The sequence below is a fragment of the Myotis brandtii genome, unplaced genomic scaffold, assembly GCF_000412655.1.
Source record: "Myotis brandtii unplaced genomic scaffold, ASM41265v1 scaffold244, whole genome shotgun sequence".
Lineage (NCBI taxonomy): Eukaryota > Metazoa > Chordata > Mammalia > Chiroptera > Vespertilionidae > Myotis > Myotis brandtii.
In genome coordinates, this window is record NW_005359225.1 from 5,160,559 (window position 1) to 5,172,643 (window position 12,085).

At 51.0% G+C, this 12,085-nt stretch overlaps 2 protein-coding genes across 10 annotated transcripts in view; one reads left to right on the forward strand and one right to left on the reverse strand.

Moving 5' to 3' along the window:
* PGAP2 (post-GPI attachment to proteins 2) overlaps window positions 1-7,567 on the forward strand; it is a 21,072-nt gene extending 13,505 nt beyond the window's left edge. For 7 of the 8 annotated variants that reach the window (XM_005867138.2, XM_014540465.1, XM_014540466.1 and 4 more), the window contains 4 exons: window positions 5,192-5,444; window positions 5,589-5,695; window positions 6,372-6,480; window positions 6,657-7,567. In XM_005867138.2, coding sequence (XP_005867200.1) covers window positions 5,192-5,444; window positions 5,589-5,695; window positions 6,372-6,480; window positions 6,657-6,787 — 600 coding nt within the window. In that variant the 3' untranslated portion in view covers window positions 6,788-7,567. The remainder of the gene's footprint in view (window positions 1-5,191; window positions 5,445-5,588; window positions 5,696-6,371; window positions 6,481-6,656) is intronic. The other variant, XM_014540464.1, reaches the window with a different exon arrangement.
* A 611-nt stretch (window positions 7,568-8,178) lies between these two features.
* The window catches only part of RHOG (ras homolog family member G), an 8,146-nt gene continuing 4,239 nt past the window's right edge, over window positions 8,179-12,085 (reverse strand). Inside the window, exons 1-2 of one of the 2 annotated variants that reach the window (XM_005867143.2) lie at window positions 10,582-10,599; window positions 8,179-9,397 (exon numbers count right to left, since the gene is read on the reverse strand). In XM_005867143.2, coding sequence (XP_005867205.1) covers window positions 8,754-9,329 — 576 coding nt within the window. In that variant the 5' untranslated portion in view covers window positions 9,330-9,397; window positions 10,582-10,599 and the 3' untranslated portion in view covers window positions 8,179-8,753. Of the gene's footprint in view, window positions 9,398-10,581; window positions 10,600-12,085 lie in introns of those variants that run through there. The other variant, XM_005867142.2, reaches the window with a different exon arrangement.

Consider the following 12,085-nt stretch of genomic DNA (forward strand, 5'->3'; position numbering starts at 1 on the left):
CCTCCCCCGGTCCCCGAAGGGAGCCTAGCTTGAGAGGTCATGGTGGTTGGGACAGTAGGGGGTAGAAAGGGAGTTCTTTGCCTAGAGGGAGAAGGGAGCAGAAGCAGCCCAGTTCCCTGGGTCTAGGTCTGTCCATCTGGGTGTGGTCCAACACAGCAGGCTCAAGCCAAGTAGAGAAGGTTTCCATGATCCTCAGATTCCTGTAAACCTTGAAGTGGGTGACATGGTCTTCTTAGAGAGAAAGGAGATAGAAGTCTGGGCCTCAGAGGGACCCTGGTATCTTGAGATCAGGGTATACTGCTGGCCTGAGGCTTGGATCATTCTGAGCCTGGGGGTGGGATGGCTGGTAGCCTGTGGTCCCATTGAAGTAGGTCTGGGGTACGCCCACTGTTCCTAGTTGAACATGGGTAAAGAGCTGGAATGTGGTCAGACAGGGTCAGTGGGAGGGTTTGGGCCAGTCTGAGCTAGGGTCCTTTTTCTAGGATCCTTGACCGGAAGAAAGCCTTGATTGGAGCCTTAAGCTGCCAGGTGGCAAGAGGCCTTAGTCCTAATGATTGATCCTGGCATAGTGCTGAGCCTCAGTCTCCCATTCTGTGGAATGGGAATAATAACCCTTCCACCTCTGACCCTTCTGAGTGGGTATGAAGGTAGTGAGAATGAGGTGGGCCATCAGAGCTTTCCTGTCCAGGCCACTAGGAGCCTCTATTTTCCAGACTCTTCAAGAGTGGCTGTATAGGATCAGTGTGCCAAGGGGATTCCTAAGAGCTGACCCTGTCTGTCTCTGCTGCTCTTACCTCATCTCCCTCTGCACCTCCTTTTCTCCTGCACTATTTTTCTTTTTTCCTTATGTTCTTCTATTCTTTTGACTCTTTCTATACCCTGAGTAGCTCTGGAAAAGGCCTTACTTTCCCATGCCTAGGTATCCCACCAGGCCCTATGTTGTATCCCTTGCCCTGCCTAGGCACCAGTTCCTACAGGATGTTCTCTGCGGCCTCCCAGCCCTTGGACCCTGATGGGACCATCTTCCGGCTTCGCTTCACAGCCATGCTCTGGTGGCTCATCACTTTCCCTGTGTTCGGTTTCTTCTTCTGCATCATCTGGTCCCTGATGTTCCACTTTGAGTACACGGTGGCCACTGACTGTGGGGTGAGTGCCATGCTCCCCAGCACTGGGTCAGAGCCAGGTCGGGAGATGGAGATAAGGGCAAAATCAAAGAGTAGGCACGAAGGTGGAGGGTTAGAGAGAGGGGGAAGAGATAAAAGGATGGTGGGGAGCAAGTCAGAGTTGGGGAGGTTGGGGGAGGGACTCAGAAAGTAGAGTCACAGTCCTCCAAGAGTAGAAGAGGATTGTAGGGAGTGCAAGGGAGCAAAGCGGAGAGGGTGAAGGGAAGGGAGTGGGAATAGGTAAGAGAGGTCATGAGAGGGAGAAGGAGAGTGAAGAAAGACCAGACTGGAAGGGAATCCAGGACTGAAGAAGTAAGATGAGGCCAGGAGCTAGGAGAAGTAACAGCTATAGCTCAGACTGGGGGCCTGACCTGAGAGGACCCCAGGCCCTGCTATGGGATATTCTAGCTTGGATTCTGTCTCTGGCCTCCCTGTGTCCACTCAGAGCTCTGCCAGCTAGAAACCTAGATGGACTTCCTGCCTCCAGGAGCAGTCCACCAGGCCTTTGTTGAGGACCCAGGAGTAGAGGTTCTGTGTCAGGGGCATTGAATTGAACATGGACTTGCCCTTAGCATTTCATTCATACAGGAGATAGTCCTAGACCCAGACAGTCACTGCATGGTGAGCTAGGACTCCTTTTGTGATAAAAGGGAAGACAGGGATAGCAGGGCCCAGAGGAAGTACATAACCTAGCTTGGTCATTGGGGAAGACTTCCTTCCTTGAGGGAGCATTGTTGCTGTGGGGTGAAGAAGAATCTTTGTGAATGCCAGGCTGACAACTTTTGGGGTCAGGGGTGGGGTTGGTAACTTGATTTTATCCAGAAGGCAATGGGAAGCTTTGGAAAGATTTTAAACAGGAAAGGGGAAGGGAAAAAAGAAAGAAAACAAAACAAAACAAAACAAAAAACAGGAAAGGGACATGATCACTTTTGTGGTTTAGAAGACCAATCTGGCCCTAACCGGTTTGGCTCAGTGGATAGAGCGTCGGCCTGCCGACTGAAGGGTCCCAGGTTCGATTCCGGTCAAGGGCATGTACCTTGGTTGCGGTCATATCCCCAGTAGGGGGTGTGCAGGAGGCAGCTGATCAATGTTTCTCTCTCATCGATGTTTCTAACTCTCTATTCCCTCTCCCTTCTTCTCTGTAAAAAATCAATAAAATATATTTTTAAAAAAAGAAGACCAATCTGCCCCTGAAAGGATGGCAGGGGACAAGAGTAGGGAGACCAGTGAGGAGGCAAGTACAATAGCTCATGCTACTGGGGAGACGAGAGCTAAGATGGGGACTGTAAGGATAAACAGGAGGGATGGAGTTTAGAGAATAGAAAGTGGAAATGACAAGAGTGGGAGGTTTGTTTTTTTAAAATATATTTTATTAATTTTTTACAGAGAGGAAAGGAGTCTGGTTGAGAGTTAGAAACATCGATGAAAGAGAAATGTCGATCAGCTGCCTCCTGCATACCTCCCACTGGGGATGAGCCCGCAACCAAGGTACATGTCCTTGACCGGAATCGAACCTGGGACCCTTCAGTCCGCAGGCCAGCACTTTATCCACTGAGCCAAACCGGTTAGGGCAGGCGTGGAAGTTTTTGACCAGTTGGCAAGCGGCAGGGTGCAGTAAGGTAAATAGGAAAGTGATCCGTAATTTCAGGGAACTTTTATCTGAGGCCAAAAATATGAATCTCTAATGATAAAAACTGAGATGCTAAGACAGGGAATATTTTGGGCCCCCTCCCTTTATATCATGTGAATTTCTGCCCTGGTTCCCTGCCACAGATCAACTAAGCCATGTCCTCCAGACCAAAGGGTTTCTATTCTTGGGGAAAGGGCTTATCTTCCCATCTCTCAGTACCATTAGCTCTGGGCTCATGGTGAGGTTGGAGGTGAACTGTGTACCTGGTTTCTGATAGCTCCTGATGTTGCTTGTTGCTGGCATAGTTGGTGAGTGGGAAAATTGTGTGCTTGGTGTATGCGAGTATCTGTACTTGATAGTGTGTGTGTGTGTGTGTGTGTGTGTGTGTGAGAGAGAGGTCAAGAAGAGGCAATCCCTGCTCTTAGAACTCTGCCCTCATCCCTGGGTAGAGTTTGTGAGGACAGGATGGGCAGCCACAGGGCCCTAATTCTCTCTTCCTCCTGAGGCGTCTCCCAAACTCGGCCATCTCTACTCTTTACCTGTTTCCCAGCATTGGTCAGGGATGTGAGCCCTTAAATGCACTGGGCTCTTCCGTCCAAGCTTTGGAGGCTGGTCCTGTTCCTCTTAAACAGCTTAGATTGTGGCAGGAGTTTTCAGAATGAATATTCTAGGAAGTAAAGGCAACACTCCCACTAACCCTACTCAGAGGACCTACTCAGAAAGGCAGAAAAGTCAAATAAGGAGGCTTGGAGGTCTCAGAAGTGTCTGGTGAAGGACTCCCACCTCTCCCTCATACGCAGGCCATCTCATGATTAATAGTCACATAGTAGCTCACCACCTATTTGCAGGCTTTTCAGGGAAGTTTGTCGTCTGAAAGCCATTCCTTGTACTAGATACTGCAGATGCTTTGCATACATTATATTTAATATTCACAATCACCCTGTAAGATAGGTAGTAGTATCCCTATTTTGTCAATGAGGAAATTGAAGCTCAGAGAGGTGAAGTGGCTTGCTCAAGGTTACCCCACTAATAAAGGCAGAGCTGGGCTGCAGACCCAGGTTTGTATGTCTCTAAAGCCTCCCTGCTGCCCCTTCACTGAATACGCAGAGTGAATATCTGAGCCTGGTCTCAAGCTATGGTATCTCCAGCCCTGGCCTTGAGAGCAGCACCCTCTCTCTGAGAGCTATGCCCTTAGTTTCCTCTGACAGTGCTGATGGGAATCTAACTTCTTTTCTGTGAAGGCTACGAAGCCTCTGGTTGGTGCTTCTCTAGATCCATCCCTGCCCTGTGAGCTGCCTCCATCATGCCTACCTGACTAGCTGCTTTGGAAACCCAGTCAATGTTTCCATTGGGAAAAAGGAAGGGATCTTGCAGAACTCCATCTCTGAAGACTGGTCCCACCATAATCGCAGCAGGGTCATTCCCTCTCTAGGCTCTGGCACTGCTCTGGCCCTTATTGAAAGTCTAAAAAAAGTCCATGAAAAGTGGGCAACAGACTGGTAGGTTCCAGAGTCCTGGAATCTTTTAGAAATGCAGATTTTTATATGCCAGACCTTCTGCACTCTCACACAGTCCCCAGTGAGTTATATCCATATTAAAGTTTGAGAAGCAGCTCCAGGCCCTCGAGTCCAAGAGAGCCTCCTCCTGGCTTTCTTGTCCCCATAGAAGCTACTGTTACTCATCTCCCACCCTCTCACCCTCCCATACAAGCAACACAGCAATCCTTGCAGCTGTGTATTATCTCCTCCTCCTTCCTCAACTTGAAAAACTTATGCTCCAATTCCTTACGAAATGAGGAAACCCATTTTTGAGAAAGATGGATGGGAGAGATGTACAAGGTCAGGGTGACTACCACAGGTTAGGAGCATCACACTCTTAAACATGATCAGGGTGAGGGTTCCCTTCTGGGCAGCTCCCCCAGTATCTCACAGTACCTCTACCACTTAGGCACACCTGCCCAGAAAACAGTCAGGGGAACAGTTCAGTTGGGCAGTGAATCCAGCACTGTCCCAAGGAAGCTCAGATGGTCTCTGACCCATCCCTGTCGTGGGACTGAATCTGGGGTCCTGGGTTCATGGAACCTCTCACAGGGCCTTCCGCTACTGGCTCAGAGAGTCTCTGAGCCTGTCTGCCTGTCTGCAGCTTTTCCTAGTCATGTGTAGGTTCCATGTGTAGGGAGATGGAGGTCACATATGCCCCTGGCTGGGGAGTGAGAACCAAGCACTTTGGGGAGCTGGGACCTAAAAAGGGAGGTCTCCAAGGAGAGCTCTGTGGGTACCTAAAGGAGGCCTTTCTGGAGCACAGCCTTCTGAGGGCCAGGTTGATTAGATGGAGAGAAGCATCTCCAGGTGGGTGGGTGTGGCAAGGGCCAGTGCCCACATGGGTCACAACTCTCTAGGTGCCCAATTACCTGCCTTCGGTGAGCTCTGCCATTGGTGGGGAGGTGCCCCAGCGCTACGTGTGGCGCTTCTGCATCGGCCTGCACTCGGCACCTCGCTTCATGGTGGCCTTCGCCTACTGGAACCACTACCTCAGCTGCACCTCCCCGTGTCCTAGCTACCAACTGCTTTGCCAGATCAACTTCGGCCTCAACATCGTCGAGAACCTCGCGCTGCTAGTGCTCACCTATGTCTCCTCTTCCGAGGACTTCAGTGGGTGACCTGAGGAGGGAAGGAGAGTGGGGAAGGAAGGGTTCTGGGAGGGGATGCCCCTGCCCCTCCCTTACTCCGACTTTCAGATGTAGAGTTCGGGTGCTCCCTGCAATGAGCGCTCCCAACCCTCCTCTCTCCCTCCAGCTATCCACGAAAACGCTTTCATTGTGTTCATCGCAGCATCCCTCAGTCACATGCTCCTCACCTGTATTATCTGGCGGCTGACCAAGAAGCACACAGTAAGTCAGGAGGTATGGTCTACCCCTAAGGTAGACCTGGGGCTCCAGGTGCACAGAGGACAATCAAGGAGACCTGTCCTCTGGATGCGGCTAATGGTGCGGTGGGAACTGGAGTTCTAACTGGAATCTTGGCTGAGGCTGGGACTTGAGGATAAGGGGAGGGTAACTGGTCAGAATTGGGTCGTATGGGAGACTGGAGAAGAGACGAGATGGAGGCTCCAAATGGAGTAGAATGAGGGGCATGGGTTAGGAAGACGTGTCAGGGTCTGTGGTCTGTAATAATTACAATTGCACGCCACTACCACCACCACCATCACACTTACACCTTTTTTCTTCCCAGTATCTGGAGGTGCGTCAGGGTCTGTGGTCTGTAATAATTACAATTGCACACCACTACCACCACACTTACACCTTTTTTCTTCCCAGTATCTGGAGGTGTTGGGTTGGTTGGTTGACTCCAAGTAACTTTCATATCCCAAAGTGGGAGGGGCAGGGACACCACTGCTCCTTGGCCCCATTATACCCCAAATGCAGGGATGTCAACATGCCCATCATTCCTGCTGCCCCTGCCTGTGCCCCCTTCCATGACCAAGGTTGGGGAGACTGGTCCTTAGAGTTGGGGTTAACAGGAGAGGCCACCAGCACATATCCAACAAGCTGCAGAGTGATCAGACAGCCTATCCTCTAGGATCAGAAGTCCTACAACTGGAAACAGCGGCTCTTCATCATCAACTTCTTCTCCTTCTTCACGGCGCTGGCTGTCTACTTTCGGCACAACATGTATTGTGAGGCTGGAGGTGAGGCCAGGCTAGGATCCTTAGATGGTCACAGGACAATCGGGGTTCCTATAGTGTGCAGTATGGTGGTGTGCTCCCTGTGTAGTGATGTAGTGGTGATTTATCAAGAGGCCCCAGGTCAGGGGGAAGGTGGGGACAGGAGGCTCACCATGCCCTTCCTTGTGTCCTCAAAACAGTGTACACCATCTTTGCCATCCTGGAATACACTGTTGTCCTAACCAACATGGCATTCCACATGACAGCCTGGTGGGACTTCGGGAACAAGGAGCTTCTCATTACCTCCCTGCCTGAGGAAAAGCGGTTCTAAACCCTTCTCTCCCGCAGAGGAGGCCCACTGCCCAGAAACTAGAAACGAGATAACCACTCTGGCCTTCCCTACCTCCTGTGTCCTCTCTGGGCCCTACCGAAGTGGGGGAGGGAAGAAGAAAGGAGGAAGGGCACAGGACATGGCTTTACCCACCCCATGTGAAGGTATAGGGACCTTCAAGCAGCATCACCCTTACCTGAGAAGCCCCAAGAAGCTGAGGTGGCAGGAGAGCTCCATCTGGTGCTAAAAAAAAAGTCCTGAGGTTCGTAACCACCATCCGGTTCTTGGCCTTAAGATAGCCACCTCTCATTGAGGTCAGGGACCACTAAGCAGTGGCTGCCACCTGAAAACCACAACCATTGTCTTCCTGTGGTCATTCACTTGGCTCATGTCTCTAATAATGTATTCTGCACACCCTGCTAAGGCTGCCCAGATGGTCTAGTCCTGACTTCATCTCTGATGATGGGGGGTGGGCAGGCTGCATGATTTCCAAGGGCTCTGCCAGCCTGTGCTTCTGATATCACCTTGTGGAGGTGGTGATCTGTACCCGAAGGCTGACTGCTCCAGAAAAAGCACTGGCACAGTATGTTTCTCTTCCCTTCTGAAATCTCTGGCTTACAGACTCATCCTCCTTGGCAAAAGTGTGGGGTGGAAGGGCCAGAGGCAGATTCCAACCCCCCACTGGTGCCCCTTCCCCAACCTCCCTACTATCCCAGGCTCTGAGCTCTTTTGATTGTGCATTTTATTTCAAAGGAAAATAAATTTTTTTTTTGCCAACAGTCTGGGCTAGGCTTGCTTGTCTTTGGGCTTATCTCTTATGGAACTGAGGTGAGGGACAAGCTCCAAGGATGGAGGGAATAAATCCATGGCAGGTTGATTCCACATGGTGCCCCACTACCTCCTTAGGCCTAGAGTCTCCTATGGCTGATCTAAGCCCCAGTTTTGGTGAGAAGTAACCGAGCTATCCTTGTAATGACTCCAGGCCTGGAAGCTGAGATACCTGGGCGTCTTGGGTGGAGGTAAAGGCTTGAGTTCTCGCCCCAACTGCTAGTTAAGATCTTTCCCTTTGGGGATGTAAACAGCTCAGATTCAAGACCACTAAGAACACCTGCCTGCAGGCTGATGGCTCTCCACCTCTCCCTTTCTGAACCTGTCCTTTGCATCCCAGTCCACTACAGAATCTGTGGCTGGGCCCCATAGCAAGACTGGTCCCTCCAAGGGAGCCCAAAGCTTTGTTAGAGAAATTGGGGGGTGGGGGGGACCACAATGAAGCCTATTGTCTTCTGTCCCCTCTTACAGGAAACAAAAGGCTCCCAGTCTCTGGGGAGCCCTAGCCCATGCCTGTCCCCTGCCCAACCCCCAATGTCCAGCACACAGGGAGGAGCCAGGGCCACTGGAGACAGGAGGTTTTATTGATGCTGATGGGGGTAGGAGCTGATGGGGGGTGGGGAGGGGGGCTGAGTCAGTCAGCAATGCATAAGGCCTGGGCACATGGAGACAAGTTAGGGCACATTCATCTTCTCAGGATTTTGTGGTTCCTTCATTGGGGAAGGGAGAGAGCATCTTGAGGGGGGAGCAATTCGAAGAGCAGCAAGGGAGAGGTTAGGGATGGCTAAGAGCTCCTAACCTGAGAGAAGGCACCACAATAGGCAGCAACCTCTGTGTGAAAAGCTGGATCAACTGGTCAGTAGGGAAAAATGGGGAGGGGCACTGGGTTGGCTTCTTGGGGAAGGGTCCAACCTTGGCCTGGGTGAGCTCTCAAGAATACCTGGTATTCCCAAGCAGATTGGGACCCAAAGCCCCTTTCCCTGTGGGCCTCCTCAAGGAGAAACAGGCATTCAGGGAGCCCCCTGGCAAGGGGTGCCAGAATTAGTCTTTAAGGCACAAGGCACAGCTGGGGGCAGACAAGGCGCCAAGGCACAACTGGTGGGGGGGGCAGGGGCAGCCTCCAAGCTGAGTGCCAGGGTCACAAGAGGACACAGGACCGCCCACGCTTGACCGGTGTGGGGTTGAGCACAGCCCGGACAGCCTCAGCGAACACTTCCTTGACGCCATCCTGCTGCAGGGCTGAGCACTCGAGGTAGCGCACAGCATGGATCTGCTTGGCCAGTGCCTGGCCTTGCTGCGGTGTGATGGGCGCCTGGCCCTGCTCCTTGAGGCGCCGCAGGGTGTCAGGCTGGGCTCTCAGGTCCTTCTTGGTGCCCACCAGGAGGATGGGCACATCAGGGCAGTGGTGGCACACCTCCGGATGCCACTTGTGCCGCACATTCTCATAAGAGGGTGGACTGGCAATGGAGAAACAGATGACAAAGACGTTGGTCTGAGGGTAGGAGAGAGTGCGGAGGCGGTCGTACTCCTCCTGGCCCGCTGTGTCCCACAGGTTCAGGTTCACTGTGCGCCCATCAACTGCGCTCTGGGCGCTGTAATTGTCGAACACTGTGGGGATGTATTCCTTGGGGAAGGCATTAGTTGTGTAGCAGATGAGCAGGCATGTCTTGCCCACAGCCCCGTCGCCCACCACCACACACTTTATGCTCTGCATTGTGGGTGCAGCTGCTTCAGTGGAGGCACTGCCTCCTTCCCCTTCTGGGCCCCTCTGGATGCAATGACCTGGCGCCCTCCCCGCCGCGGGGGAGCTGGGGGCGGCGGCAGCGGCTGGCGGCTCGAGAAGGAAGTGAGAGCGGCCATAGTATTCTTTTATTATCCTTTTCATGTCATTGGGAATGAACAGAGGAGAGGGACACTTGGTCAGGACACTCTTGGGAATAAAGAATGGGGGCACACAGAGAGAAATGACCTTCTGTTTTCTTAACCTGATACCATTTTATAATCCCATCAGGACAGACCTCAGGGAGACAGATACACAATAAAGAGAGGCCCTGAGATCACGCAAAGATGCTCAGGTGTAAGGAGGCTGGCGCTACAATATGTGGAGCACATAAATTCTGGTGCCAGACCAACTAAGTTTTGCTATTTACTAGCTGTGTGACCCTGGACCAATTGCTTATTGTTGATTAGTGGGTTTGTTTTCTTATGTGTAAAATGGGAATAAAATAATACCTACTTCATTGGATTATTAAGAGGATTATATAAGGTAACACAGTAAAACATTTAGAACAGTGCCTTCAATAAGTATTAGCTACTTTTATTTTTCCTCCAGGCAGTATATACACAAAAGGGCAGTGTACAGGTGTAGGGATCAACCTACAGACCCTCTACTAGGTATGGATCCCTCCCACTATGTACACTGGAGAGGGGTTCTGGCACAGGGTGCTGTCCCACGTCACTCTGAGATACAGCCATGTGTGGGAACCTCTCCCAACTCAGGGCCAGCCCTGCCCAGTGCACTGATGTTTCAACTCCAAACCCCATATCTTGGCTACTGAGTACAATCCAAAAGGTGCAATAAGAAACCTGCTGAGCAAGGAGCACAATTCTCTAGACAGCTGCCCTATCGAAATCCAGGGTACCCTGGGGAGGGAAAAGGAGAGTGAGCTAATCCCATTATTTTTGTAAGCATAGTGAACCCTATTTGGCCACACATATCCAGGCTGGCAACTCAGTGCAGGGGAATATGGGAGATTGAGCCAAGGCTGGGATCTAGTGGGAATCTGAATATGTAATAATGAATGAGGCAAAGGGGTGGCTCCTAGACATCAGCATCTTCTCTCGAGATCCTTGGTGGGGTGAGGCAGATCCTCCAAGCCCACCCAAGAGGGATGAACAGAAGAATAAAACAAAACCTTGATTTCCCCCTTACTTTTCTGTCACTTTTTTGAGACCATGGCACATACCTCTGAAGAATTTCAGGGGCTTCCAGACTCTTGGGTAGAGAACACAGTGCCATTAAAGCTCTATCACTGAGAACACATGCCGGAGTCAGATTGGCCAGGGATTCTCCTCACAGCTCCACCAACTAGTCATGTATGATCTTGGGCAACATATTAAGTTTCCTGAGCTTCAATTTCCTCATTGTAAAATGGGGGAAATCTTGCCTATTGTGTTAAAATTGTTCAGAGTGTGAAATGAGCCAATGTATAGAAAGTGTTTGGCCTGAGGCGTGGCACATAGGAAGTACCAAATAAATGGGCTGCTGTCATTAGTGAGGTATGAAAGAAAGAGTCCCCGCTCCAACCATTACCCTTGTCCCCTTTGCAGCTCACAGGGCCTCAGGGTGAGGAACTGCTCTTCTGAGTTCTGGAAAGAATAGAGCTTCCGGAAACCCTGTGATTATTTATACTGCTGTGGCAAAGGTTCTCCTCTCATTGGCTACTTCCTCTTGGTCATGAGGGACTTTTGCTGGCCAGTATGTGACTTCCTTTCCCCGACTCTCACAACCAAGTCCCTGCATCCTAGGAGGGGATAGCCAATTTTATTTTATTTATTTATTTATTTATTTTTAGAGAGTGGGGAATGGAGAGAAAGAGAGAAACATAATGTAAGAGAAAAAAATTGATTGGTTGATTCCTGCACACGCCCCAACCAGGCTAGGGATTGAACCTGCAACCTGGCTATGTATCCTGACTGGGAATCGAACCCGAGACTTTTCGTGCACAGGACATTTCTCCAACCAACAGAACCACACTGGCCAGGGCTGGACAGTCTGTTTTAGACACACCCAGATATCCTAATATCCCTTGCTCCGTGCAAGCACCATCACCATTAGCCCATTTTTTTCCCATTTCGCTTTATATACACTGCAAAACTTCACCCTAGTCTGAAAACCCCTTAACTCTCTGCCTGACCTCTCAAATACTGGTTCAGAAGCCTCAAAAATCAAATTGTGGATAGGGGGAGATCCCATTGGGAGGCAAAAAGGAACTCTGGTGGTGTGGACCTGCACAGGACCCAGAGATTGGTCCCAGCTCCTCCCAAGCTCCAGCTTCCCCTGGGACCAGCTGGGAGGGAAATGGTTTCATTCTATGAGGTTGTCTCTGGCTCCCATGAAAACATTTCCATCTTATTTGTGTGAATAAGTGTCTGTGTCCAACTTCAGGACAGATGATAGAGAGCCTCAGGAAATGGGTCCAGGTAGGAGTTAAGGATCCTACAGGGCAGTGGAGAGAACCTCAGACTGGAAGTCAAGAGACCGAAGTTCTAACCCCAGCTCTGTTCTGCTGCTGACTCACTGAAACCAAGCATGAGGCACTTACCCTCCCCAGGCCTCAGTTTCCCAGTCCATGAAATGGAGAGAAAACTGCCTGTGACAAGGGCAGTAGGTAGATGATATGAGACATGAAGAGCCCTGGGAGCAGGGGATAGAATGATGGGGGTAGGAAAGGCAGGGGGTGGTGTGGG